General features: G+C 38.0%; 1 protein-coding gene across 1 annotated transcript; it reads right to left on the bottom strand.

Annotated features, from left to right (window-relative positions):
- Positions 1 to 889: 889 nt before the first annotated feature.
- On the bottom strand, positions 890 to 1498 carry LOC133805838 (uncharacterized mitochondrial protein AtMg00810-like). Its single transcript, XM_062243990.1, has one exon. The coding sequence runs from the start codon at positions 1496 to 1498 to the stop codon at positions 890 to 892; it is 609 nt and encodes a 202-aa protein (XP_062099974.1).
- Positions 1499 to 13191: the final 11693 nt, after the last annotated feature.

Here is a 13191-nt window from a genome sequence, read left to right as displayed (position 1 = left end):
TGTCATAAACAATTTCCTCAAGAGTCCTAAACATATCAATAAGAGTGACTCGTGGACTAGGTGGATTTTAACCACCGAACTACGTAAAATTGTGTGAGTGCTTCATGTTCTTACTTTTTGTTATTTCTGATACATTCAGTTTACAAAAAGCCTAACTCTCTATTGTCAGATTTCTAAATCCTCTGTTGTTGAAAAACTGCGTCAGCACCTTATTCTCTTTGTTCTCCTTGCCTTTGGATGGCATTTTAGGCTTCTTTTTGTGTTTGTCATTTTTTTTTTCATTGGATTTCTTTCTCTTCTAATTTTTCCCTTTTGAAGAGGAAGGTTTAGAATTAGCAACATTTGCTTCTTCTACTTTTGAATTACTCTTATTGAGTGATTCGAAAGTCTGCAACTCATTTAAGAGTTAAGTCATGTGAAAATGGCGAGAAATAATCACTTTTTCTCTTTATTTTTTTCTGATAATAATTTACAACCTAGGGCTAGTATTATATAGGCCACAAATTTAAATACAGAATACTAAACAATCCCTATAAATGAGGAAACTAAAAGATCACACCCTTTGATTTTCCTAACTGTCAACACTCCCCCTCACGCTGGACTATAGATATTGATGAGTCTAAGATTGTTTACTAGGAATTCAAATACCTGTTCAAATAACCCTTTCGTGAGAATATCAGCCAACTAATGATCTATTTGGACATATTTAATGTTGATAATTCTTCCATCAATCTTCTTCTTAATAAATTGATGATCCACTTCAACATGTTTACTTCTGTAATGATGTATAGGGTTATGTGCAAAAATGATGGTAGATTGGCTTGGCAAAAATGATGGTAGATTGGTTATCATAGTAAAGCTAAATAGGGGCTTTATTCTCAATCTTCAACTACTCCAATAGGCGTTTGATCCATATTTCTTCACAAACTCCATGGGCTATGGCTCTATATTCTGCTTCTGTACTGCTTCTAGTAACCACTATTTGCTTTTTACTTTGCCATGTTACCACATTCCCACATACCATTGTACAATATCCAGATGTAGGCTTTATATCATCAACTGAGCCAAGCCAGTCTACATCTGTGAACACTTCAACTTTCCTTTCAGTTGTCTTTTGGTAGAAAAGATCTTTCCCTAGAGTTTGCGTACAATACCTCATAATTCTATATATTGCATTGAGATGACCTTGACACGGATCATGCATATATTGACTAACAAGACATACTGCGAAGGCAATATCTGATCTGGTGTGTGAGAGGTAGATTAACTCTCCTACTAGCTCTTGATACCTTCCTTTATCAATTGGATTTCCTTCAAACATCCTCTTTTTGTCTCCGAGCTCAATTGGAGTTTTGCTTGGCTTGCTTCCAAGCATACCTGTCTCTTTTAGAAGATCAATAGTATATTTTATTTGGGACACAAAATTACTACCAAATTCCATCCCTAGAAAATACCTGATTGAACCGAGATTCTTGATTTCGAACTCTTTTGCCAACATTTTTAGTTTGAGTTCATTTCTTCGGTGTTGTTACTAGTGACAATTATATCATCAACATACAAAATTAACACGGACATTTTTCCCTTCCAAGAGTGTTTAATACATAGAGTATGATTAGTCTGACCTTGCGTGGATCCAAGTCCCTTGATTACTTTCAGAAACGGTTGAACCAGGCTTGAGGAGATTTTTTCAAGCCAAATAGAGACTTGTTTAGCTTGCAAACTTTAGTTGTATCAGGAGGATTTTCAAAACTTGGGGGCTGAATCATATACACTTCTTCTTCTAAATCACCACTCAAGAATGCATTCTTCACATCATGCTGATGCAACTCCCAATCCAGGTTCACTGCAAACGAGAGTAGTACTTTGACAGTGTTGAGTTTGGCAACTGGAGCGAAATTTTTTGTGTAATCAATTTCGTAGGTTTGAGAAAAACCTTTGGCAACTAATCGAGCTTTGTACCTCTCAATAGATTCATTAGTATTGTATTTTATGGTAAACACCCATTTTCACCCTATCACCTTCTTTCCTAGTGGAAATTTCACTAATTCCCAAGTTCCATTCTGTTCATGTGCTTTCATCTCTTCAAGGACTGCTGTTTTGAATTGAGGAGTACCAAGTGCTTCATCGATATTCCTGGGATCACAATATCTGATAGATTAGAGCTAAAAGCTTTAAATGGTGATGAAAATTTTGAATAAGAAATAAATTGTGAAATAGGGTGTTGAGTGCAAGATCTAGTTCCCTTTCTCAATGCAATAGGAATATCTAGATCTGATGGAAGTTTAGAGGGTAAAGTACCTGGATCTTTTGAAAGCAGTAAATCTACCACCAGATTGGGCTCTTGACTGTGATGAGGATTCATCATTTACTTATTCCTTCTGGAATACACCCATAGTTCTTTTGTTGGTATTGAGGAGAAGAAGTTTCATCTTCGTGAGAGGGTTGATGTTCAGGCTCATAAAAAATCTCAAGCTCAGAATAAGAGAAATGAGTGATTTCAGGCAAAGAAACCATCTAAGAGATTTCAGGCTCTGGAGAAGAGACATGAGTGAGTTTAGGCTCTGAAGAGAGAGGAGGGGATAGAGATAATTCTAACCCCCACGACCATTGAGCTTCTTGCTCATGATGATTATGATGCTCACCCTGAAGTGAGGTGGGAGTGAAGTAAGGAGTATTTTTAAAGAAAGTGAGATCATGTAAGGTATAAGATTTTTTTGTGAGAGGACAATAGCATCGAAAACCTTTTTGTGTAGGAGAATAACCCAAAACACTATCTTAATGGCTTTTTGGATCAAGTTTACTCCGATTTTTGGAGTGAATGTTAACAAAAGAATTGGAACCAAAAACTTTGACTGGCAGAGAATTTATGGACACATGAGGATATAGAGTTTGAAAAATAGAATATGGTGTTTTGAACTGAAGGGGTCGACTGGGAAGGTGATTAATGAGATAAGTAGCAGTGAGGATATCATCACCCCAAAGATATTTTGGAACATGTATGGTAAACCTGAGAGCATGAGAAACTTCTAATACGTGACGATTTTTCTGTTCAGTCACCCCATTTTGTTGTGGTGTATCCACACAGTAGCTTTGATGAATAATCCCATGATGAAGGAGAAAGGGATTGAGAGTTGTATTGAAATATTCAGTACCATTGTCAGTACAAAGTATCCGAATAGAAGATTGAAACTACTTTTGAATCATATGATGGAAGCTTTGAAAAACTGGACCAGCTTCAGACTTATGTTTAAGTAGATAAACCCAAGTGATCAGTGTGTGATCATCAATGAATGTAATAGGGATTGTGGGCCTGGACTTCATAGAGGCAAAGGTGAACTAATTATGGGCCCGAGGTTGGACTAGGGATAGTATTATATAGGTTATACACTTACCACAACTTTAAATACATAATACTAAAAAATCCCTATAAATGAGGGAACTAAATGATCACACCCTTTGATTTTCCTAACAGTCAACAAGTCACATTATATTCCAACTTGTTCATAACATAGTTGGTAGTAAATGTGGAAAAAGCTGGTGTGAGTGATTCAAGTATCAGACTAACTTAAGTCCTCTCATCAATGGTTTCTCCATGAACTTTCGCATTATGCATTGTATTGATCATGTTTAGAACATGTTCTCTGTTAGAAACTCATTTATTCATTTTCATGTTCATATAGGCTCTAGTAGCCTCATGTCTCCATTGATCGGACTGCTGTCCAAACATGGCTTGGGAAGACTCCCATATTTCATATGCAGTCTCCATGTCTTCATGCTTCTTTCGGAGTACATTAATCATACTAGCAAGCATGTAGCATTTAGCCTTGTTGTTGGATAAAATCCAAGCATCATACTTCTCCCATACAATTTTGGGAGCAGTGGCAGGAGGAACATTCCTCAGTAAAGACAAACTTGTGGTTCTCACAAATCAACACAATGTTCATGTTTCATTTCTATTTCATAAAATTATCACCAGTGAGTTTTTCATTTGCAAGTGAAGCAGTAGCAGGGTTTGAGTTATTCATCATAACTGAAATAAATAAATAAAATAGGAAATGAATTCATCATATATTATGAATTTCATTAAGTTTTTGGAATAGTAAATATGATGCATGAATGCAACAAATTTAAATAACACATAAAAAATAATTATTACTAATTTTGCGATAAGTTAATTGGAAAATTAATGGACCAGCGTTGGGGTAGGTCAGACTAATCCCAAATTAATTTTGAAACAATTCTCAAATCCATAAGTGAAAACTTTAAATCAATTATTTTCTCTTTTGACTTAAGGATAGCTGCTAGTTTGGTCAAGATTAACTAGTCTGCTCGAAAACCTAGTTAACCTTTGTGAGTGTAACCCATTATTTTATATTAATGACTTAACTCAAGAATGTTCCTTAGGGTCAGTCAAACTTGAAATACATCATTCAATCCTATTCGTATAAAGAAGTTAACCTTGAATAATAACATAGTTAGAAACCTTCCTTAAGGGGACAAAAACAAAGGCGACTCGAGACCATTTCCATGAAATATCGCTGTTAACTAATAATGGAGACCATATGAGTTATTGTTATGATTCCTGCTCCCACTCACTATTTTAGAATATGTGTTTTCTCAAAACATCCTATGATTCTTAATTAATTAAATTAATCAAATTAATTTACCAAATGATATTCTAATAATTACTTATCTCATTATGCATTTAATCATTAAACGATATTTAATCAAACTACTAAATAGGCCCTTAAACTATCTAGTCAATAAATGCTCTAATTATTAAGAATATCATTTGTCTATTCAATAAAATTAATTATCCAATAGGGCTTGAAATTAACACTTAAGATCAATTTACCACTTTGTTCTAGATTAATCTAGATTAATTACATGATTCATTAAATGCATACAATCAAATAAGACGTTCTTAATCAAAACATGTTTCTACTCGATATGAGATGCATGCTTTAATTAGATATTGTGTATGACATGTTATAATACATGACAATGTTATTAAACACATATAATACATTCAAACATTTAAATAAATAAATTAATACAATAAATGAATGAATGCGAGTCTGGTATTTTGGGTATTTCTAGAAAAATTACAACGCTTACAAAATATACAATAAAAATGTAAATACTATCTAAGACCTAAATAAGACCTTCTATCTTCATTATTTGGGCTTTCAAAGTAATCTTGGTCCACTTGCACCTCTATCCATTTTAATTTTGAATTAAAATAACTTTTAATTATCTTAAACTAATTTTAAGAATAATTAAATTTGAGTTTTAAAACCCAGCAAGTTATTAGGCCCAACTTGAATTTGGACTTAAAATAATTAATTCAAAATAAAACAATTTTAATGGACTTTGTGAAAGCCCTAATGGATAATTTGTTGCTAATTAGGGTTTTTGAGAAACCCTAATCCTATGGAAATTAGGATTGGTGCGGGTAGGGCATAAATTTCCTTAAGGAGACTCAAGTATGGAGGCTAGGCTGGTAGAAGAGGCACACGACTCAAGCTAGCAGTAAAGGCAGACACACGCGGGGCTCGGAGCTGGCAGGCTGAGAGCCTAGGCCAAGGACTCAAAAGCTTTGGGGCTCGGGAGGATATTTTTACATAATTTAAAATTGTAGAAAAATTAAATTACAAAATTCCTATGCCCCAAATGGCTAAAATTTTTCAGATCTAAAAAATTAAGAACAATTCCTAAACCCAAAACACCATATAATTAACGACTTTTAAGAACAAACATTCATCAATATAAACATCCATCCTTTCATCACATACTACAATAATATAAGAATGCATATTATACCCACACAAAAATTAATGTATACAAAGATTAATGACCGCTTTGGTACCAATTGTTGGCAACTGGTTTACCATATGTGCAGCGGAAAGCATGGGGTGGTGGGCCCAGAGATATTTAGAAAAAATATTTAAATAATAGATCCAATAATATTAAAAACACTAATGAGAGAGAAAAAAAAAAGATAAGGATTTACAAGTTGTAGAACAATCAAGAATCCTTGCTATCTTTTAGTAACTCCAACGAACATCAAATTCAAAGCAGTCTTGTGAGTACTCAGACCAAGATCTTCCAAGATGTATCTCTACACCTCAAGATGTGTGTGGGCATGTAGAGTAATGGTGGGAAATTTTTTTATTCACAAGATGTACTCAATGTTGAGATTTGTTAAATATAATTTTTAAGATATTTACACGCTGAGGTGCAAAACACTTAACGATTTTCACTTAAGGAGAAGTGAAAACATGAAATTTTGTAGAAGACATCTAAAACTGACTTTTATGGGCTTAAAGTGATACAATGAGGTATCCAAACATCCCCAAAAATATTGTGAGCATTTGGAGGCGTTTTGAGAAAAGTCTTGGAGTGCGAAATCAGAGGCATCGATGATGTGTCGCCTCCTAGAAGGCGAAGGCGACAAGTCGCCTAGGGCTTCAAACCCCTAGCTGAGACATACCAAGTAAGGCATCACTTGGTTCCAGGCGATGCATTGCTTGGGTTGTAACGCCCCCACGTCACTATGGCTGCTTCCTGGAATGATGACTGACCCTACAAACAAACACAAGTCTTTCCAATGTGCTTTGTCCTCACTCGCACGCTTCCTGAGAAAACTCCCAAGAGGTCACCCACCACGAGACTACTCCAGGTCAAGCTCGCTTAACTTTGGAGTTCTCAAGTGATGAGCTACCGAAAAGAAGATGCATCTTGTTGGCATAGGTAGTACCCATCAATCCATTTAAGCCCTTTTCAACTGTGTAGTCCCATACCTACACAGCCTTAGAATCATCACACTTGACCTTCCCTAGGCGATGTGGGATTGCACAGCTTTTACTCGGTCTTTCCCCCTGTGGATCACAAAATTACGACTGTCACATTTGGATAGCTATCTGAACTTTGAATCAATTTGCAGAGTGAAAATGGAGAGAATATTCATATCACTCAAGAATTTCTGGTTACAATGCATCATTTTCTGACCCCTTTCTTAGTTGAAGGAATGTCTTATTTATAGGGGAGATCTAATGGCTCTTAGTACAAAAATGGTCCCAAGGGGACAAAGAGGTGGTGGTATGACAGGGAACCTTAGTGGATCATGGAGCATGCGTTAGTGGTGTCGGGCTCCAAGCCTGTCGAGCCTAACATTTGTTAGAGGCATGGGAGGAGGTGTGCTTCCTCTTAGTACTTTGTACGACCACCACTCTTCTGATGGTCATGTCTGGTTCAAAATTTGTACTACTCGGGCCTTTTTCGTACATCCTCTTTACCCATGCCTTAATAGCTTGAGGTCGAAGAAGTACTTTGCCTCCAAGCTATAGGCACTCTCTGAGCTTATTTTCTTTCAAGCTTGGTGATGGCCTTAAGTTGGTATTCCAAGTTTGTTGAGGCCCTCCAAATCATCTCCTTGTCTTCTAGGGAGTCTTGCACACGTTTCATGGTCTGGGGAGGGGTTGAACATGTGCTTGGGCTTCAGAGGGGCCCTGAACTTGCCCCTATATTGAGCTCACCCCCTAGGTCATCCCCTAGGTGAGCTCGTCCCCCCAGGTTGCCCCTTAGGTGAGCTCACCCCCTGATCTTGCCCCTGGGGTCCTAGGGGGTAAGATCTTGGTCCTCATGTTGCCTCCATCTCTTCAAAGAAACTCTTGGGCATTGGCGTCTTATTTGGCTTCTCTTGTCATTTCTCCATGCTCACATTATTTGCTTACTAAACAATAAACTCCATGGAGGCTTAAGCTCGCCCCCCAAGCCCTAGGGAGGCTTGAGCTCGCCCCCAAGCTCCAAGGAGGCTTGAGCTCGCCCCCCAAGCCCTACGGAGGCTTGAGCTCGCCCCTAAGCCCTAGGGAGGCTTGAGCTCGCCCCCAAGCCCTACGGAGGCTTTAGCTCGCCCCAAGCTCTAGGGAGGCTTGAGCTCGTCCCATAAGCCCTAAGGAGGCTTAAGCTCACCCCTCAAGCTCTAGGAAGGCTTGAGCTCACCCATCAAACTCTAGGGAGGCTTATGCTCACCTCCCAAGCCCTAGGGATGCTTGTGCTTGCCCCCCAAGCCCTAGGGAGGATTGAGCTAGCACCCCAAGCTCTAGGGAGGCTTGTGCTCACCCCCAAGCTCCAAGAAGGAGCGATTTTGATTCCTGAGGCTTTTCCTATCTCTTCGAACTTCTCTTGGGTGCTTTACATGGTGTGGAATTTTGACATCCACAATACTTGTTTCGGTTGTAAAGTTATTGATCATCATGTGAGATATGGTAATTGTAAAATTAACCATAATAAGATTACAATTAAAGAAATTGATGTTGCGATCATTGCACTTTTAAATGAATTTAATTTGGTCACACTAATTGATGATGAGATCTTTGTGACTTTGATTAAATTTAATGCATTTAATGAGAAATGCATTGTAACCCTAATTGAGAATAATGCATTCGATGAGGAATGTATGATAACCCTAAAGAAAATTGACATGGTTCATGGATGTAGTGATGAGACTAATGAAACCTTAAGAGAAAGTGAACATTTCAATGCAATTGATGATGAGATCATTGCAACAGAAAGTTAAGATACTATGGTTAATGCATTTGATTTTGAGATCATTGCAAACCTAAGTAAAGATACCAAGGCCAATGCATTTGATGTTGAGACCATTGCAACCTTGAGTGAAGTTAATGAAACCCAAGGAAAGGTGCAAGGATGGTGGTATGATATTTGTGCCACCATTCATGCAACCTATGATAAAACTCTTTCAAAACCTTTGAAAATGGAAAGGTGGGACTTGAAGTCCAAATGGGAAATGAAAAGAAATCCAAGGTACTTGGAAGGGGCTGCATTGTTGTGTTCTTCACTAATGGAAAGAAAGTGACCCTAATTAATGTTTTATATGTTCCCGATATGACTAGAAACATTGTGAGTTGAAGTCTATTGAGTAAATCCAATATCAAAATTGAGTTTGAATTCAGAAAACTCAATTTGACTAAATTGGGAACTTTTGTGGAAAGGGTTATACGTGTGATGGAATGATCAAACTATGTACTCTTGATAGTGAGAATAATGATATGGCATCTAAATCTTGCAATGTGGATAATTCTTATTCTATTACTTTGTGGCATAATAGAATTGCTCATATAGGTTATAACACAATTAAAAGAGTTGTTAAACGTGGATTGATTAATAGTGATGTGAATGAGCATGATGAATGTGAATTATGTGTTAAATCTAAAATGGTAAAGAAACCTTTTCCAAGTGTTGATAGATGTTGAAACTTGCTAGATTTAATACATAGTGATTTATGTGAATTGAATAGCATGTTGACTAGAGGAGGAAATAGATACTTCATGACTTTTACAGGTGATTGCTCTAGATATACTTACGTTTATTTGCTTAAGAGTAAGGATGAGGCATTTAATGCATTTAAAATCAATAAAGTTGTAGTATAAAATCAATTGGAAAGGAAATAAAGACTCTAAGAAGTGATAGAGTTGGTGAATACTTTTCAAATGACTTCAATGTGTTTTGTGAACATGACATTATACATGAATGCACTACACCTTACACTCCACAACAAAATGGAACAATTGAAATAGAGAATAGGACTTATCTTGAGATGATTAATTTTATGCTTTTACATGCTAAATTGTGTTATAATTTGTGGGGTGAAGCTTTGCTTGCTGCGTGTCATATATTGAATCGAATTCCTATGAAAAAGAACAACGTGTCTCCATATGAGTTATGGAGAGAAAAAAAGCCTAACCTAGGCTATCTTAAAGTGTGGGGTGCATTGCTTATTGCAATAGCGTGCAGCCTAAAAGGACCAAGTTGGGTCCAAGGGTAGTAAAGTGTGCATTTGTAGGCTATGTCTCAAATAGCAAGGCCTATAGGGTATTAGAATTGGAATCTAATTTGATAATTGAATAAAGAAAAGTGGACTTCTTTGAGAATATGTTATACTGTGATAGCAATTCTCAAGAATCCACAAGTGTTGGAGAGTCACATAAAGAGAAAGATCCAAAGTTTGATGATAAACCAATATTGCCTCGGAGAAGCCAAATGCTTAAAGAGTTAGGATCGATTGAGAAATGATATCAAGTAGAAATACTTTACCTAGTAGAGGGTAACCTTAAAGAAGTCACATGAAAATATCCCGTGGCTCTACAAGTTGAGGATGATCCCAAAACCCTCCAAGAAGCTATGTCTTCGAGAGACTCCACTTTTCGGAAAGAGGCAATAAATGATTAGATTGATTTAATTATGTCAAACCACACATGGGAATTTGTAGACCTTCCACAAGGTTCAAAACCAATTGGGTGCAAGTGTGTATTTTGGATGAAATATCACACCAATGGCACATTACAAACCTTCAAGTAGATTAGTAGCTAAATGGTTTAAACAAAAGGAAGGAATCGATTATTTTGACACGTATGCACCGATTGCTAGGGCAACCACTATAAGAGTACTATTTGCGTTATCATCAATATATAACCTTTATGTTCATCAAATGGATGTCAAAACGACATCCTAAATGGAGATCTCGATAATGAGATCTATATGGAACGACCAGAGGGTTTTGTTCTAAGGGGAATGAACATAAAGTGTGTAGACTTATTAAATCATTATATGGTTTAAAACAAGCACGGAGAAAATGGCATGACAAGTTTGATAAAGCCATAATTTCGGATGGGTTTAGACACAATAATGCAAACGAGTGCTTATACTATAAGACTTATCATGGTTATGCCATCTTGGTGTGTATATGTTGATGATATGATGATTTTGAGTAATGAGATGAACGACATAATAGACACGAAGATGTTTCTATTAGGGCTGCACATCTTGACCTAAAAACCTGCAAGACCCGCACCCAAAAAACCAGAGAAAAAGACGAAACCCATTTTTTTAGATCAAATAAGGTTAAAACCGACCAAGGGGTCGGGTCGGGTCAGGTTCGGGTGTAACCAAAACCCGATCAACCCTTTTTTTTCCAGTTTTTTATTATTTTACATTTTTATCTTAAAAATTAAAAAAACAAAAACAAAAAGCAAAAGTAAAACCCTAAAACTATGTTGCCCCACCCCGACCCTCTCTCTTCTTCTTCCCCTCTTTCTCTCTCACTCAGTCCTTTCGAGCATGACCAAGAACAGCCACCCCCAACCCTAGGCACCGATCGGACCACGATGATAGTGACCACCTCTACCCCTCCCTTCTCTCCTCCTTTCCTCCCTCGCTCTCTCCCTCTCATCGGTTGCGTGGGTCTTAGGCTTGGATCCTCCTCGCCGTTGACGACTCAACGTTGTAGGTGGCAGCGCGGAGCCACAGTGGAAGCCAACCCAGCAAGGCATTTAGCACGACAATGGGCAATCAGTCAGTAGTGGCACGACACAGTCACAGTGAGGTAATTTTTTTTTTTCTAACTTTTCTTTGTAATTTAAATTTTAAATGTACATATATACTATAAAATCTAAATTTGTGATATAAATCATATTAAATATAGGACTATGTATTTACATTTTGTTGAATTTTTATTTTTATTTTAGGATTTTGATTTTTGGTAATTAATATAAACTTTTGATTTTGTTATTTTACATATTAGTGTGGGAGATTGTAATTTGTGATTTGTGATTGAGCAAGCAAGTAGTGAGCATTTGAGGTAAATTTTAAATTGCTATTAGAATTAGTTAATTTAAGGGTATATAACCATTTGATACCCTGTGTTTTATCGAAATACAGACTTGGTACCTTATGTTTTCAATAATACTCATCTGGTACCCTGTAATTTAAAATCTTACATATTTGGTACCCTGAACTTAAGGTTGCACAATAAAATTTTATCAATATGACCAAACTGCCCTCAAATATATATAATTAAATTTGAGTTTGAAACCCATATAATTACGGACAGTTTGATCATATTGACAAAATTTTATTGATCAAATTTAAGTACAGGGTGCCAGATTAACATTATTAAAAACATAGGGTACCAAGTATGTATTTTGATAAAAACACATGGTACCTGTTTACCGAGATTTTCGGAAACTATATTAATGAAAGTTAAGGGAGATTAATGATAAGGGGTTTAGAAGATGTAAACGAGATTTTTACGTGGTTAGGGCGTTAACGAGCCTTAGTCCACGAGACAGTCGTATTAGAGCTTAGAAAGTCTATAACAATGGGGTTTTCTCTTCGTTTCAGCAGAGTAACTGTATACACGCCAAAGAGATCCCTCCTCCCCAGTGCTCTGTCACATGTATTTATAGGTTCACAGGAGCACTGGGCTTGGGCCGGGCTAACCCGGGCCCAATAAAGGTATAAATATTACTGACTTCTCTATCGAAAGCCCAATACAAAGGATAAAAACATAAAAGACAAACAATGACCAGAGCCCACTGGGGCAGCCCAAAGCCTATCTATCACCCGAAAAATGGGGCTTTTGGTCTGGGCATTCCGAGTTACGAGGCAGATTTAGGGGACAAGATCAATAAGAGTAGTGGCGGTATAGGTCTGAACCAGCGGCGTACCATCCCGAGGTGGCCTTTTCCATAGGTGAAACGTGGGGACAACTCCCATGCTTCATGGGGCGGAGTCAGGGTCACGGATGCTTTATTTTGCTAACCCTGAGGGCTCGACCTGGGTTCGTTTACTTCTGCCCCTCTTCGTTTACCGTAAGCCCGGATCATCCACCAGGAGCCCGGATCGTTTACCAGGCCACGGGACCGTTTGCATACATCCCGACTGTAACCCCAAGCTATTGTACCTCTCCCGGACGAAGGTCCCGGATCATTCTTCCCGGACACCTTCCGGGCCTGGGCCCACACTTGGGCTACCGAAATCAATCACTCCCTACCAAACGGGCCTGGGCTGGGCCCAACCTCAATTGCCCGGCTAGCGGGCCTGGATCGCAGTTCCGGGCCCAAGGCAGGAAATGAGGATAACATTTACCCCCCAAGCCTTCATCTGGGTCCGTGAGGTGGAGGCTTGCCTTGCTCCTGGATACTCACGGTCATCTCCCCGTTTCCTGCTTAGAATCATTGGTCCGTGGCAAGGGGTAATGCATGTTGGGTGCATGCGAAGCCCGGACCATTTACCAAGGTCCGGGTTCGGTTACCGAAGTCCCGTTTCGCGACAAGGGGTACACGTGTTGCCCATCGACTACTGCAACGATGGCACTTGACCCCGAAA

This window comes from Humulus lupulus, chromosome X (genome assembly GCF_963169125.1).
Source record: "Humulus lupulus chromosome X, drHumLupu1.1, whole genome shotgun sequence".
Classification (NCBI taxonomy): Eukaryota; Viridiplantae; Streptophyta; class Magnoliopsida; order Rosales; family Cannabaceae; genus Humulus; species Humulus lupulus.
This window is presented reverse-complemented; position numbering and strand designations above follow the sequence as displayed.